The sequence below is a fragment of the Pseudophryne corroboree genome, chromosome 7, assembly GCF_028390025.1.
Source record: "Pseudophryne corroboree isolate aPseCor3 chromosome 7, aPseCor3.hap2, whole genome shotgun sequence".
NCBI lineage: Eukaryota > Metazoa > Chordata > Amphibia > Anura > Myobatrachidae > Pseudophryne > Pseudophryne corroboree.
This window is the reverse complement of record NC_086450.1, coordinates 267296003-267313424: the sequence shown is the minus strand read 5'-3', so window position 1 is coordinate 267313424 and position 17422 is coordinate 267296003. Positions and strand designations below refer to the sequence as shown.

The 17422-nt window shown below is 43.9% G+C and overlaps 1 protein-coding gene across 3 annotated transcripts in view; it reads left to right on the top strand.

The window, feature by feature from the left end:
* The window catches only part of RFTN2 (raftlin family member 2), a 362340-nt gene extending 345323 nt beyond the window's left edge, over positions 1-17017 (top strand). For all 3 annotated transcript variants that reach the window (XM_063934130.1, XM_063934131.1, XM_063934132.1), the window contains one exon: positions 14411-17017. In XM_063934130.1, coding sequence (XP_063790200.1) covers positions 14411-14674 — 264 coding nt within the window. In that variant the 3' untranslated portion in view covers positions 14675-17017. The remainder of the gene's footprint in view (positions 1-14410) is intronic.
* The last annotated feature ends 405 nt before the right edge of the window (positions 17018-17422 follow it).

Sequence of the window (17422 nt, the reverse complement as noted above, 5' to 3'; positions counted from 1 at the left end):
TGCTCCAGCTCGGCACCACACACAGCAGCAGCAGCCCAGGACATTGAAGACTTTCCCCACAGCAGCCTCTCTCCTCCATGATCATGGCTACTGCTAGTCTTCCTCCATCACAGCCGAGGTTATATCTCACCCCTCCCCTTCCCAATCACAGCCACAGCTATGTATCACCCCCCTTCCCTCCCCCGTTCCCCCATCACAGCTTTCGACATCTCTCTCCTATGACAGGGAGCGAGCAGACTGCGCAGGCAATAGTGGGCCCAGCAGCTCCCTGTTCAGGGGACATCTGCCGTCCCCACTGCCTGTCACACAGTGTGACAGGCACAGCGGCGACTGGCAGCAATGGACAACAGCAAACTATCGAGCGGGGAGAGTGCTTCTCATGCTCGGTGCCTCCCTGCTTTGCATTGCTTAGCTGAACGCTTTGCGCTGGGCCTAGTATTAGTGATCATCAACCTTCCTTCTGCCCCTCACTGTCTCTGTCCTCTCAGGTTTTAAATAATTACCATTAGCATGTACAGGGTTACACTTGCCTATCAATCATACAGCGGCTATCAATCACATGTAGACTTGGAGAAAGTTGAACACTCTCTAGGTAGTAGATTGTGCTTTATTATGGGATGATGTGTCTATGTTGGATATGCCCCTTTCTCTGCAGAGAATATGAAATGCTGTAGCAACAGCAGCACACTGGAGCATATTGCGATATTCTTCCATATCTGTTCTGGGGTATAACTTCAACCAGTACCCAGGGCCAGATTAACAATGGGACAGATGGAGATACTACTTCAGCCTTTCACATAAAAATTAGAGATGTGCACCGGAAATTTTTCGGGTTTTGTGTTTTGGTTTTGGGTTCGGTTCCGCGGCCGTGTTTTGGGTTCGAACGCGTTTTGGCAAAACCTCACCGAATTTTTTTTGTCGGATTCGGGTGTGTTTTGGATTCGGGTGTTTTTTTCAAAAAACCCTAAAAAACAGCTTAAATCATAGAATTTGGGGGTCATTTTGATCCCAAAGTATTATTAACCTCAATAACCATAATTTCCACTCATTTTCAGTCTATTCTGAACACCTCACACCTCACAATATTATTTTTAGTCCTAAAATTTGCACCGAGGTCGCTGGATGGCTAAGCTAAGCGACCCAAGTGGCCGACACAAACACCTGGCCCATCTAGGAGTGGCACTGCAGTGTCACGCAGGATGGCCCTTCCAAAAAACACTCCCCAAACAGCACATGACGCAAAGAAAAAAAGAGGCGCAATGAGGTAGCTGTGTGAGTAAGCTAAGCGACCCTAGTGGCCGACACAAACACCTGGCCCATCTAGGAGTGGCACTGCAGTGTCACGCAGGATGGCCCTTCCAAAAAACACTCCCCAAACAGCACATGACGCAAAGAAAAAAAGAGGCGCAATGAGGTAGCTGTGTGAGTAAGCTAAGCGACCCTAGTGGCCGACACAAACACCTGGCCCATCTAGGAGTGGCACTGCAGTGTCACGCAGGATGGCCCTTCCAAAAAACACTCCCCAAACAGCACATGACGCAAAGAAAAAAAGAGGCGCAATGAGGTAGCTGTGTGAGTAAGCTAAGCGACCCTAGTGGCCGACACAAACACCTGGCCCATCTAGGAGTGGCACTGCAGTGTCACGCAGGATGGCCCTTCCAAAAAACACTCCCCAAACAGCACATGACGCAAAGAAAAAAAGAGGCGCAATGAGGTAGCTGTGTGAGTAAGCTAAGCGACCCTAGTGGCCGACACAAACACCTGGCCCATCTAGGAGTGGCACTGCAGTGTCACGCAGGATGGCCCTTCCAAAAAACACCCCCCAAACAGCACATGACGCAAAGAAAAATGAAAGAAAAAAGAGGTGCAAGATGGAATTGTCCTTGGGCCCTCCCACCCACCCTTATGTTGTATAAACAGGACATGCACACTTTAACCAACCCATCATTTCAGTGACAGGGTCTGCCACACGACTGTGACTGAAATGACGGGTTGGTTTGGACCCCCACCAAAAAAGAAGGAATTAATCTCTCCTTGCACAAACTGGCTCTACAGAGGCAAGATGTCCACCTCATCATCATCCTCCGATATATCACCGTGTACATCCCCCTCCTCACAGATTATCAATTCGTCCCCACTGGAATCCACCATCTCAGCTCCCTGTGTACTTTGTGGAGGCAATTGCTGCTGGTCAATGTCTCCACGGAGGAATTGATTATAATTCATTTTAATGAACATCATCTTCTCCACATTTTCTGGATGTAACCTCGTACGCCAATTGCTGACAAGGTGAGCGGCGGCACTAAACACTCTTTCGGAGTACACACTTGTGGGAGGGCAACTTAGGTAGAATAAAGCCAGTTTGTGCAAGGGCCTCCAAATTGCCTCTTTTTCCTGCCAGTATAAGTACGGACTGTCTGACGTGCCTACTTGGATGCGGTCACTCATATAATCCTCCACCATTCTTTCAATGGGGAGAGAATCATATGCAGTGACAGTAGACAACATGTCCGTAATCGTTGGCAGGTCCTTCAGTCTGGACCAGATGTCAGCATCAGCAGTCGCTCCAGACTGCCCTGCATCACCGCCAGCGGGTGGGCTCGGAATTCTGAGCCTTTTCCTCGCACCCCCAGTTGCGGGAGAATGTGAAGGAGGAGATGTTGACAGATCGCGTTCCGCTTGACTTGACAATTTTGTCACCAGCAGTTCTTTGAACCCCAGCAGACTTGTGTCTGCCAGAAAGAGAGATCCAAGGTAGGTTTTAAATCTAGGATCGAGCACGGTGGCCAAAATGTAGTGCTCTGATTTCAACAGATTGACCACCCGTGAATCCTTGTTAAGCGAATTAAGGGCTCCATCCACAAGTCCCACATGCCTAGCGGAATCACTCTGTGTTAGCTCCTCCTTCAATGTCTCCAGCTTCTTCTGCAAAAGCCTGATGAGGGGAATGACCTGAGTCAGGCTGGCAGTGTCTGAACTGACTTCACGTGTGGCAAGTTCAAAAGGTTGCAGAACCTTGCACAACGTTGAAATCATTCTCCACTGCGCTTGAGACAGGTGCATTCCACCTCCTATATCGTGCTGAATTGTATAGGCTTGAATGGCCTTTTGCTGCTCCTCCAACCTCTGAAGCATATAGAGGGTTGAATTCCACCTCGTTACCACTTCTTGCTTCAGATGATGGCAGGGCAGGTTCAGGCGTTTTTGGTGGTGCTCCAGTCTTCGGTACGTGGTGCCTGTACGCCGAAAGTGTCCCGCAATTCTTCTGGCCACCGACAGCATCTCTTGCACGCCCCTCTCGTTTTTTAAATAATTCTGCACCACCAAATTAAAGGTATGTGCAAAACATGGGACGTGCTGGAATTTGCCCATATTTAATGCACACACAATATTGCTGGCGTTGTCCGATGCCACAAATCCACAGGAGAGTCCAATTGGGGTAAGCCATTCTGCGATGATCTTCCTCAGTTGCCGTAAGAGGTTTTTAGCTGTGTGCGTATTCTGGAAAGCGGTGATACAAAGCGTAGCCTGCCTAGGAAAGAGTTGGCGTTTGCGAGATGCTGCTACTGGTGCCGCCGCTGCTGTTCTTGCGGCGGGAGTCCATACATCTACCCAGTGGGCTGTCACAGTCATATAGTCCTGAGCCTTCCCTGCTCCACTTATCCACATGTCCGTGGTTAAGTGGACATTGGGTACAACTGCATTTTTTAGGACACTGGTGAGTCTTTTTCTGAGGTCTGTGTACATTTTCGGTATCGCCTGCCTAGAGAAATGGAACCTAGATGGTATTTGGTACCGGGGACACAGTACCTCCAACAAGTCTCTAGTTGCCTCTGCAGTAATGATGGATACCGGAACAACGTTTCTCACCGCCCAGGATGCCAAGGCCTCAGTTATCCGCTTTGCAGCAGGATGACTGCTGTGATATTTCATCTTCCTCGCAAAGGACTGTTGGACAGTCAATTGCTTGGTGGAAGTAGTAAAAGTTGTTTTACGAGTACGACTTCCCCTCTGGGATGACCATCGACTCCCAGCAGCAACAACAGCAGCGCCAGCAGCAGTAGGCGTTACACGCAAGGATGCATTGGAGGAATCCCAGGCAGGAGAGGACTCGTCAGAATTGCCAGTGACATGGCCTGCAGGACTATTGGCATTCCTGGGGAAGGAGGAAATTGACACTGAGGGAGTTGGTGGGGTGGTTTGCGTGAGCTTGGTTACAAGAGGAAGGGATTTACTGGTCAGTGGACTGCTTCAGCTGTCGCCCAAAGTTTTTGAACTTGTCACTGACTTATGATGAATGCGCTGCAGGTGACGTATAAGGGAGGATGTTCCGAGGTGGTTAACGTCCTTACCCCTACTTATTACAGCTTGACAAAGGCAACACACGGCTTGACAAATGTTGTCCGCATTTCTGTTGAAATACTTCCACATTGAAGAGCTGATTTTTTTGGTATTTTCACCAGGCATGTCAATGGCCCTATTCCTCCCACGGACAACAGGTGTCTCCCCGGGTGCCTGACTTAAACAAACCACCTCACCTCAGAATCCTCCTGGTCAATTTCCTCCCCAGCGCCAGCAACACCCATATCCTCCTCATCCTGGTGTACTTCAACACTGACATCTTCAATCTGACTATCAGGAACTGGACTGCGGGTGCTCCTTCCAGCACTTGCAGGGGGCGTGCAAATGGTGGAAGGCGCATGCTCTTCACGTCCAGTGTTGGGAAGGTCAGGCATCGCAAACGACACAATTGGACTCTCCTTGTGGATTTGTGATTTCGAAGAACGCACAGTTCTTTGCTGTGCTTTTGCCAGCTTGAGTCTTTTCATTTTTCTAGCGAGAGGCTGAGTGCTTCCATCCTCATGTGAAGCTGAACCACTAGCAATGAACATAGGCCAGGGCCTCAGCCGTTCCTTGCCACTCCGTGTGGTAAATGGCATATTGGCAAGTTTACGCTTCTCCTCCGACAATTTTATTTTAGATTTTTGAGTCCTTTTTTTACTGATATTTGGTGTTTTGGATTTTACATGCTCTGTACTATGACATTGGGCATCGGCCTTGGCAGACGACGTTGCTGGCATTTCATCGTCTCGGCCATGACTAGTGGCAGCAGCTTCAGCACGAGGTGGAAGTCGATTTTGATCTTTCCCTATTTTTGGAACCTCAACATTTTTGTTCTCCATATTTTAATAGGCACAACTAAAAGGCTCCTCAGGTAAACAATGGAGATGGATGGATACTAGTATACTTATGGATTGACGAGCGACTGCCGACACAGAGGTAGCTACAGCCGTGGACTACCGTACTGCGTCTGCTGCTAATATAGACTGGATGATAATGATATAAAAAATATATATATATATCACTACTGCAGCCGGACAGGTATATATTATATAATGACGGACCTGCTGGACACTGTCAGCTCAGCACTGCAGACTCCTAAAGTAAGCTACTAGTATCAAGAAGATAGAAAAAAAAAACACCACAGGTAGGTGGTATACAATTATGGATGGACGAGCGACTGCCGACACAGAGGTAGCTACAGCCGTGGACTACCGTACTGCGTCTGCTGCTAATATAGACTGGATGATAATGATATAAAAAATATATATATATATATCACTACTGCAGCAGGACAGGTATATATTATATAATGACGGACCTGCTGGACACTGTCAGCTCAGCACTGCAGACTCCTAAAGTAAGCTACTAGTAGTATCAAGAAGATAGAAAAAAAAAAACACCACAGGTAGGTGGTATACAATTATGGATGGACTAGCAACTGCCGACACAGAGGTAGCTACAGCCGTGGACTACCGTACTGCGTCTGCTGCTAATATAGACTGGATGATAATGATATAAAAAATATATATATATATATATCACTACTGCAGCAGGACAGGTATATATTATATAATGACGGACCTGCTGGACACTGTCAGCTCAGCACTGCAGACTCCTAAAGTAAGCTACTAGTAGTATCAAGAAGATAGAAGAAAAAAAAACACCACAGGTAGGTGGTATACAATTATGGATGGACTAGCGACTGCCGACACAGAAGTAGCTACAGCCGTGGACTACCGTACTGCGTCTGCTGCTAATATAGACTGGATGATAATGATATAAAATATATATATATATATCACTACTGCAGCCGGACAGGTATATATTATATAATGACGGACCTGCTGGACACTGTCAGCTCAGCACTGCAGACTCCTAAAGTAAGCTACTAGTATCAAGAAGATAGAAAGAAAAAAAAACACCACGGGTAGGTGGTATACAATTATGGATGGACGAGCGACTGCCGACACAGAGGTAGCTACAGCCGTGGACTACCGTACTGCGTCTGCTGCAGTGCTAATATAGACTGGATGATAATGATATAAAAAATATATATATATCACTGCTGCAGCCGGACAGGTATATATTATATAATGACGGACCTGCTGGACACTGTCAGCAGAATGCGTTTATAGAATAAAAACACCACACGACGAGTGTTTAACTTTTTCAGGCAGACAATCACAATATACTGGTGGTCAGTGGTCACTGGTCAGTCACACTGGCACTGGCAGTGGCACTCTGGCAGCAAAAGTGTGCACTGTTAAAATATGTACTCCTGCTATAACTGCTCCCCAGTCTACCCCACAATTAAGCTGTGTGAGCAGTGAGCACTCAGCACAGTCAGATATACAGTATTACATAGATGATGCAGCACACTGAGGGCACACTGAGGCTGAGCACAGATATGGTATGTGACTGTGTCACACTGTGTATCGTTTTTTTTCAGGCAGAGAACGGATTAATTAAACTGGTGGTCACTGGTCACACTATCAGCAAGTAGTAGTGGTCACTGGTCAGTCACACTGGCACTGGCAGTGGCACTCTGGCAGCAAAAGTGTGCACTGTTAAAATATGTACTCCTGCTATAACTGCTCCCCAGTCTCCCCCACAATTAAGCTGTGTGAGCAGTGAGCACTCAGCACAGTCAGATATACAGTATTACATAGATGATGCAGCACACTGAGGCTGAGCACAGATATGGTATGTGACTGTGTCACACTGTGTATCGTTTTTTTTCAGGCAGAGAACGGATTAATTAAACTGGTGGTCACTGGTCACACTATCAGCAAGTAGTACTCCGTCCTAATATGCTCCCCAAAATTAGTAAATCAAGTGTCTCTACTCTCTACTACTCTCTAGTCTACTCTAAACGGAGAGGACGCCAGCCACGTCCTCTCCCTATCAATCTCAATGCACGTGTGAAAATGGCGCGGCTCCTTATATAGAATCCGAGTCTCGCGATAGAATACGAGCCTCGCGAGAATCCGACAGCGGGATGATGACGTTCGGGCGCGCTCGGGTTAGCCGAGCAAGGCGGGAAGATCCGAGTCTGCCTCGGACCCGTGTAAAAAGGCTGAAGTTCGGGGGGGTTCGGTTTCCGAGAAACCGAACCCGCTCATCTCTAATAAAAATAGGCCCATAATTATGTCAGTATGATCAGGGGCGGATTTAGGGGTGAGTCCGCTCCTAGGCACAACAGTAATGGCCGCCCCCTGCCTGCCTCCTTTTCTTGTTTTTATTAATTGGTAATAAGCCCTCATTTGATGATAGCCAATTTAATAGAATAATAAAACAGCCATTAACTATTACTTTTTTTTATTTTTTATTATGTGCACATATTTACTAAGTATACAGCTTACAGGGGCAGTATGTGCATGTCTTACGCATTTAAAATTCATTCAAAATGGCATATGGTACAGTACAGTGGAAATATTTCCAGTTACTGGTACTTTTTGGGCTGACAGTACCAACACAAGCATCCAAGTGCTGCCCCTTAACAAGTGCCACCCCTAAGCACATGTCATACGTGCCTAATAGGAAATTTGCCACTGAGTATGATGATGAAACACAATTGGCAATAAGAATTAAAAGTAGTTTTCTAGTTTTCTCACAAAATCATGCACTTTTTCTGTTTTTGTGAATTTAGAAAGACACTGGGACTGATAGTGTAGCACTGGTCACACACCTCCCCTTCTCAGTATAGGCCCTTGAACATTTTCATCCCCAGGACCTCAAAGCCCTTAATCTGACCCTGCCAAAAATCTACTTCTGCTTTGGTATGTGTCTCTTCCGTGGAGTATGTTTTTGCTTGTGTGCATCTTTTACAATGTGTGCAACAGGTGCATACATTGCATGTTCTGCAATGTATGTGCTTGATGCATGTACTGTATGTGTGGAAATGTTAAACGTAAAATTCTTTTCTCCAGCTTTCTTTGCTAGAGTCTACAGATTTAATAAACTGAAAACAGCACTGAAGTTACTGATTTTTCCCTTGTATCGTTTTGGTTCACAAACAGCACATCCAGAAAATATTCACAGCGCTTCACTTTTTCCACATTTTGTTATGTTATAGCATTATTCCGAAATGGAATAAATTAATTTTTTCCCTCAAAATTCTACACTAAATACCCCATAATGACAATGTGAAAAAAGTGTTTTTGAGATTTTTGCTAATTTATTAAAAATACAAAACTTAGAAATCACATGTACATAAGTATTCACAGCCTTTGCTCAATACTTTGTTTATGCACCTTTGTCAGCAATTACAGCCTCAAGTCTTTTTAAATATGATGCCACAAGCTTGGCACACCTATCTTTGGGCAGTTTCGCCCATTCCTCTTTGCAGCACCTCTCACGTTCCATCAGGATGGATGGGAAGAGTCAGTGCACAGCCATTTTCAGATCTCTCCAGAGATGTTCCATCGGAATCAAGTCTAGGCTCTGGCTGGGCCACTCAAGGACATTCACAGAGTTGTTCTGAAGCCACTCCTTTGACATCTTGGCTGTGTGCTTAGGGTCGTTGTCCTGCTGAAAGATGAACCGTCACCCCAGTCTGAGGTCAAGAGCACTCTAGAGCAGGTTACTCTAGAGCAGGTTTTCATCCAGGATGTCTCTGTACATTGCTGCATTCATCTTTCCTTCTATCCTGAGTAGTCTCCCAGTTCCTGCCGCTGAAAAACATCCCACAGCATGATGCTGCCACCACCATGCATCACTGTAGGGATGGTATTGGCCTGGTGATGAGCGGTGTCTGGTTTCCTCCAAACATGATGCCTGGCATTCACGCCAAATAGTTCAATCTTTGTCTCATCAGACCAGAGAATTTTGTTTCTCATGGCCTGAGAGTTCTTCAGATGCATTTTGGCAAACTCCAAGTGGGCTGCCATGTGCTTTTTACTAAGGAATGGCTTTTGTCTGGCCACTCTACCATACAGGCTTGATTGGTGGATTACTGCAGAGATGGTTGTCCTTCTGGAAGGTTCTACTCTCTCCACAGAGGAATGCTGTAGTTCTGATAGAATGACCACCAGGCTCTTGGTCACCTCCCTGACTAGGACCCATCTCCCCCGATCTCTCAGTTTAGACAGCCGGCCAGCTCTAGGAAGACTACTGCTGGTTCTGAACTTCTTCAATTTACGGATGATGGAGGCCACTGTGATCATTGGGACCATCAAAGCAGCAGATATTTTTCTGTACCCTTCCCCAGATTTGTGCCTCAAGACAATCCTGTCCCTGAGGTCTACAGACAATTTATTTTACTTCATGCTTGGTTTGTGCTGAGACATGCACTTTCAAGTGTGGGACCTTATATAGGGCCTAATTCTGAGTTGATCGCAGCATCACATTTGTTAGCAGTTGGGCAAAACCATGTGCACTGCAGGGGAGGCAGATATAACATGTGCAGAAAGAGTTAGATTTGGGTGTGGCGTGTTCAAACTGAAATCTAAATTGCAGTGTAAAAATAAAGCAGCCAATATTTACCCTGCACAGAAACAAAATAACCCACCCAAATCTAACTCTCTCTGCAAATGTTATATCTGCCTCCCCCCTGCAGTGCACATGGATTTGCCCAATTGCTAACAAACTTGCTGCTGCAATCAATTCAGAATTACCCCCATAGACAGGTGTGTGCCTTTCCAAATCATATCCAATCAATTGAATTTATCACAGGTGGACTCCAATTAAGCTGTAGGAACATCTCAAGGCTGATCAGTGGAAACAGGATGCACCTGAGCTCAATTTTGAGCTTCATGGCAAAGGCTGTGAATACTTATGTACATGTGATTTCTTTAGTGTTTTATTTTTAATAAATTAGCAAAAATCTCAAAAAAGCTTTTTTCACATTGTCATTATGGGGTATTGTGTGTAGAATTTGGAGGGGAAAAATAAATGTATTCCATTTTGGAATAAGGCTGTAACATAACAAAATTTAGAAAAAGTGAAGCGCTGTGAATACTTTCCGGATGCACTGTACTAGTGCTATCTTCATAGCACACAATGAGGACCGAGGACCCGATTCAGCATGGATCGTAGATGTGCGAAAAATCATACATCTACAATCCATTACACTAAAATGCGGGTGGGCGCCCAGCACAGGGCAAGTACACCCCACATGCCGGATCCAGCCCCCCGCACACATTCAAAAGCGTTGCACAGTGGAGATGCTTTTGTATGTTTAGGGTAGCCCTCTGCCTATGCAGCCTAGCTGCGAAGGCAAAGGGCTACCTGCAAAGTTCTGGGCTGCAGCGGCTGCGTGTGATGTCATACAGCCACCATGGCTCACCCCACAAATGGTCCGGACACGTCTGCAGTTTCTGGACCGCGCCCCTCCAACGGCGCCGCAAAGCCCTCTCCCACACCGCAAACGCCTCTGCCGGTGAATCAGGCCATCGCACCTCACAGTGTGTGTGCAGTGCAGCTTCTGCGCGTGCGCACACTTCACAGAGCATCAGCATGCAAATGCTATCGCAGCAGCATTCATAGGTCCTGAGCACATCGGCAGTTTATTAAGATGTGATAAAAAGGATGCCATTATATTCACTCATATGTACCCAAAAAGAGAAAAATAGTCAAGACATGCTGCTGGGTCTGCAGAACTGATGTGCCAGCTTTAGGAAGGTGAGAGCTACTGCCCCAGAATGGGCTGTGGAAGCAGGACCGGTTTAAGGAACACATGTGTCTGGAGCTGAAAATGTTCAAGGGCCTACTGTGAGAAGGGGAGGAACTGTGACCAGTGCTGTGTGGGTGTGGTCAGCAGTGGTGTTGAGAGGAGAGGGTGAGAGGGTACTAATTACCGGGCCCAGGTTATACCCCCACCCCTCTTACCTGGCAGCAGAAGCTGCAGCTCTTCTCCTCAGCCCAGTACTGTACATGCTGCTGTGTGCTGGGCTGCAGTGTGGCCAGGGAGTTGCTTAAAGTACTATTTTATCTGCATTATTTCTAAGGGTGCATGGCCACACCATTGTGATTAGGCTGCACTCCCTGAAAAGTACCTGGGCCCAGCCAGGCTCTCTACTGCCTGGTGGTCAGAGCCATGTGGGTGTGTACACACCCTACACTATCAGCTCCACTCTATCCCTAACCTAAGTACATAAAAAGACAAGAATTGCATAATTTTCTGAGAAAACTAGAAAACCAATTATAATACAGTACTTATTATTTATGGCTGACTGTTGGGTGTCTTATCATCATCATGCTGCCATTATGATGGGACTATTTTTTAACATTTTTTTATTGGCCCTGTAGCTGGAGTTGTGGTTTAAGAGTCTCGGCTGGTTTCCTAAAAGCCTGTGTATATATGCATGGCTTAGCGCACGTGTACATTACTAAACTTCTATACTGCATTCATGTCACTGGCCATTGAAGTCTTTAATGTGACAGGATTTTTATAGAAGAGCCACCCAGCAAGTTGACATTTTGAAATGCAGAAAACAGGATGCAAAAACTGGTAAACAATGGTACAATGTTTTGTTTTATGCACAATTTGTTAAATAGACCCATTGTAGAGGCAGATGCTCTTTAGGATTTAAATCCTCCTGTATACAGTATTTTACAGAAACTATCACAGTTTTAGATTTCCAAGAGTATGTAGAGTATGTATTTTTTCTTCATCCTCCTGCTGCTGAAGAGACCACGAGTGTCATGTGGCTATGTGGAATTACACTTTTTTGTTCTTTTCCCGGTGTACTGCTTGTTTGAGCTGCACTTATGTTTCAGTATGATTATTGAAAGTCAAATACACCACAGAACTAGTTTTTAAATGACCACACCTACCACCATGTGACAGTAAGGAGCAATAAGACTTAACAGTTTGAATAAGAAAATTAAGGAGCAATAAGGTTTGATAGTTTGCCTAAGAAATTAAGGAGCAATAAAACTTAACCGTTTGCCTAAGAGAATTGTCAAGAGTGAAGACTGCAGGTTAGCGGCAAAGTGAAGACCTGAATTAGTCATGTGCAAGATCTCCAGACGTAAGGTGTCCAGTAGCACTCAAGGTGAGGTCTCAGGAAGACCACTGCAGCTAAGCAGATCTACTGTATGTAGTGTACAGGCTATGATAGTAGGAGATGCAGAGTCAGTCCCTGCTGCCTCCTCTTCTGCTGCACCTGGACTGCCCAGGCACCTATGTGAGGGTCCTATTCGTGGACTTCAGCTCAGCATTCAACACAATCGTCCCATGTATCCTGCAGACAAAACTTCTCTCCTTAGGTGTTCCTGCACCAATATGCTCCTGGATTGTAGATTTCCCGACAGCAAGGAAACAGGTGGTGAAAGCAGGGAAGCTTTTGTCTAACGTGAGCTCGATCAGCACTGGGGCCCCCCAAGGATGTGTCCTTTCCCCCTTGCTATTCTCTCTATACACCAATGACCGTACCTCGGCTGAGCAATCGGTTAAAATCATAAAATTCGCTGAGGACACCACCATCATTGGTCTATTCGAGGACGGGGATGAGTCTACATACAGACGCAAGGTTGACCGACTAACACAGTGGTGCGGCAGGAATAACCTGGACCTAAACCCCCTCAAAATGGTAGAGATGGTAGTGGACTTCAGAAGGAAACCTGCTGCCTTGCCCCCACTCTTGATTGCCGACAGTGTGGTGTCGTGGGTCGACTCCTTTAAATTCCTAGGGTCAAAATCCTATGACCTTATATGGGGACCAAACACAAGTGCTATCGCCAGGAAGGCACAACAGCAAATGTTCTTCCTAAGGCAACTCAAGAAATTCAATATCCTGCAGAATCTGCTGCATATCTTCTACACAGCCATTGTAGAGTCTGTCATCGATCACAGTCTGGTATGGAGCTGCCAGAGAGTGTGAAAGCTACAGAGGGTGGTGAGGACAGTTGAAAAGATTGTCGAGACCGATATACCCACTGTTCAAGACCTATACCTGTCCAGAGTCAAAAAGCATGTAGGGAAAATTCTGGCTCTGGTTTTAAATGCTCCCATCAGGCAGGCTTTACAGGTCCATTCTGGCCAGGACAACCAGAACCACTAAAAGCTTCTTCCCACTAGCTGTTCATCTACTAAATGATGTCTAAAATGTCTGGTGCTACGTACTGAGATGCAATTCTACACAGTATTCCCATAGTAAAGCATGTTATGTATGTATGTATACATGTATGTTATGTATCATGTATGTATCTCCCCTTTATGTTGTTATTTGGCGATGCATTGTAACCGCAAACAATTCCTAGTATACAGGAGTATACCTGGCCAATAAAGCCGATTCTGATTCTGCTGATTCTGATTCTAGCCTGTAGCCACAGACTGCATAGATCTGCTTAGCTGCAGTGGTCTAAACTAACAATTACAACCAGCTTACATATAGTTAGAATTACAAGGCTTGCTACACAGAAACAAATATCTCATGTGCTAAGTGTTAATGTGGTGTATGAGGTTGTGAGCTTATAAATTTACTTCATGGCATGCTTAGGATTGCATGTCTTAAATACAGGTGGATTTAAATTAACGTTATTACACACATGGTGCACTTCTGTATTTCATATTACTAGTAGACAGACACTGGTGTGGAGAGAGGGGGGGAAATTGTGTGCCACGGAAACAGATTTGGGTTTGGTGCACTGCTTTTGATAGTGGCAGGAAAGACGTTCAAGATGAGCTGCGATCCAGCTGCCGAAGCACGTCCAGTACAGGCAGTGCACCAAACCTGTTTCCGTAACATAACATTATTACCGTACACCTCGATAAGTTGGCGATGAATTTCTGCTGATGATGTGCCCTTTAGATGCAGAAATCTGACACTACGCACCTCACGGTTTGACCATGTTTCACCTAGCATCCGCCATCTTACAACTGATGTCGGGAAAGTATGACTGATATGAAGTGCAGTCTAATGGAGGGGAAGCAGTGGTCTACCGGCTCTGGCCTGGCAGGAAATTAGAATGAAATAGAGAACATAACTCAAGTGAGAGGTCTTGTTACCTTACTTACTGAACCACCCTCATATAATTGTGGCTAGTACTTGAAAATGTCTACTGTATAATGGACTTTCACATATTGAATTACATAAAAAAAAATCTTGTTACTATTTTACAGAAAAAAACTCTGAGGCACATAGCGAATGAAGAAAAAAGTAACATATCCAACATAAGCATTGGACTTCACACACCAGGAAGAAGTTTTGATATGGAACATAGATTGGATGATTTGTACATGTCCTCTTCTAAGCAGTTCTGGGATAAAGACAGTCAACAGTTCTGCAGTTTTTCTGGCTTCAGCACTAGTGATAGCATGCTACGAGATCTGGATGATGTACAGTTTGAGCAAGAGGATGGAGTAACCCAAGTTACTTGTATGTGACCAAAAGTGCTAACTCCTGTGATGTATTCATGGTCCATTTCTGGCTCATTTCTCCCAATTTTAAAATTAATCTATGAAAGTAGCATATCATATAACATACACCTGTGACAAGGCTGGCTAATGATGGGTACACACTGGCCAAATATATTGGCCATTCATCTGAATGGTTGATATATTTTGGGTGTGTCAGCAGGTCTGTATCCCCAATATGTTTGTGAATGAGACAAATCGCGTTGGCCCTGCAGAGGCTGTTAGGGACTGACAGCACAACTATGCGGGCAACATATCGGGCCGACCATCAGTAAGTGTGTATGCTCTTACCGATCATAAGATAAGTTGGCGGTCTAACTGGAAGGGAAATCAGTCAGCCTAGTGTGTAACTAGCTTAGGTGTTATTCTACAAGCCAGGTAAAGCTCCTCGAGGCCTTTCTTTTTCTCCTCAAAATCCACAAGGATTTAGCATACTTTATGTATAATCTTAAGCATGTATTTATAACATATACAGGTGTAGAAAAGAATCTGAAACAGTTTGCATTTTCAGAATTAAATAAATGTTGCTTAGTTTATATTTATGGGGAGATGTACTAAACCTTCACTATGTTACAGGTTGAGTTGGAAAAATTATAATTAGGAGCTGATTGGATGCTACTTAATCTCTCTCCACTTTACCACTCTCGAAAGCATAGTAAATCTGCCTAGTAAGATATTCCACATACTTTACATAACATATAAAGTTTAGTGCTCTTTGCAGAATATTAACAATGATCGCTAACATGCCTCCATGATGCGGGCTGCAGCAATTGGCAGACCATTACATCATACATATCAAGCTCTTTGCGAAGTATGAAAATGGTTAAATTTAAAAGTAAAAATTTTTGTTCATGTTACAAGCTATGCTGTATAACACATCCTGGAAAAGGAAAAGCAATGCCATGAATAAATATATATATTTTACATATATATGTAGTATATGTTTATTTAAATCTTTCTTAGCATTAAGTAGGATGTTGGAGTCAGCGAGGAAGCAGTCCCTGTTTTATTATTTAGAAATTCTATGTTAATAAATAACTTCAGACACAGTATTACAATTTTGCAATTAAATCTGTTGCACATGTATTATACATATTGCTTGGGAAAACAAAATAATGTTCCCATTAATGTAAATAATATATGGTAAATATTCTTATGATTTCCCATCCCAGTGTACTGTAGATCAGATTGTAAACATGATGTAATAATATGGTTCAAATAGCATAGATATTTAACATTAATAGTATGTGCGTAAGCATCTTGAATTACTGTACCTGCATTTGGGGCTTGACACCGCTAACAGTGCCTGTTCATGGACTGAGAGAGGATAGCTGTACTGCACTACCACAGAGGCAGAGAATCTCAGGGACCTGCCGCAATAATTCTGGATTTTAAGTTATTCTTTACATGAAAATTGAGTGTAGGGGGTAAAACAGTCCTTTCTTTCACACTGTGCTCTTCCCTTGATAGGCAGTTTTAAAATGTATTGGGAAGACTAGGCTCTGAGTACTTAGTACAGCCTCCTTAGAGGTCTCTCCACCACCTTCTGCCAGCCTAGCCTCACTCTGAGTCGATCAGCTTCAATCATAAAAAGCATCAGAGGATGAAGTGATCCTACTGGCTGGTGGTGCTCCTGTGCCAACACATAGGGGGGATAATCAATTGTTTGAAATATCAGCTGGGTGTCTGTTTTTCCATATCTAATAGACAGGAAAAAACAGATGCCCAACTGACTTTTAAACATTTGAATTCCACCCATAGTTTTACACCAGGAACAGAACAATGATATGGCTGGCCAATTACTCTTGGTGCAGCTATGTCTGGTGGACTGAATGGAGAAATTGTATATGTTTAAATGTAGTAACATAGTTAACAGATTGCATATATTGTACCTATGTCAAGTCCCCATTTTAAGTTTTTCCAGAGGTCCAGAAATTTTCAGCTAAACTTCTGATGAATTTTGTGTCTGTTTCAAAACAGGAATAGAAGTTGCAGTCAAGGTCAGCATAGAGATTGAGTCACAAAAACAACTACACTACACTGTAGGTGGCAAACACAGAGAAGTGCCAAACCCAGTAATATGTTGGCATTTTTGAACAGTATTCTTTAATATGTAAATGCCAACTAGATGTTACCTTTTCAGTGTTTTTCTGTTTTTGATAACTATAATATTTTAATTGAGTAATACTGTATTTCTTGATAGGCAGACATCTTTCTGTACCATGGGATCTAAAACACTGTGCTAACAAGGACAGAAATGAGTGTGCATGTAAATATTGAAATGTATTTATATTAAAATGATTGTTAGAAAAACGCTTTAGAAGTTTTTATTAGTTATGCATTACCAATTATTTTGAGTTGATCAATGTTAAAAAAAGAGAAAAAATATAAATTCAGTTTAATTCTATGATGAAGAAAATAAAACGTGAAAAATGCCATTTGGAGGGCAGCATGTTTTGGGTGATGTAAATATAAATACAATAGGCATGTGCACAGTGATTTTAGTTATAGCCATAGTCACAAAATGTGTCACTTTCCATGCTCCTTTGAAAATTTCCTGCAGGCTTAATTGTTAACTAAATAACAGGCAATATAACAGGCAATATTTTTAATTATAACTATAGCAGTCTTTTTACAGTGTTTTATGGAGACTAGAAATTTCTAACACATTCTCAGTGATGATAAACTGTAAAGACAAATGGTAATTGCCAATGAAAA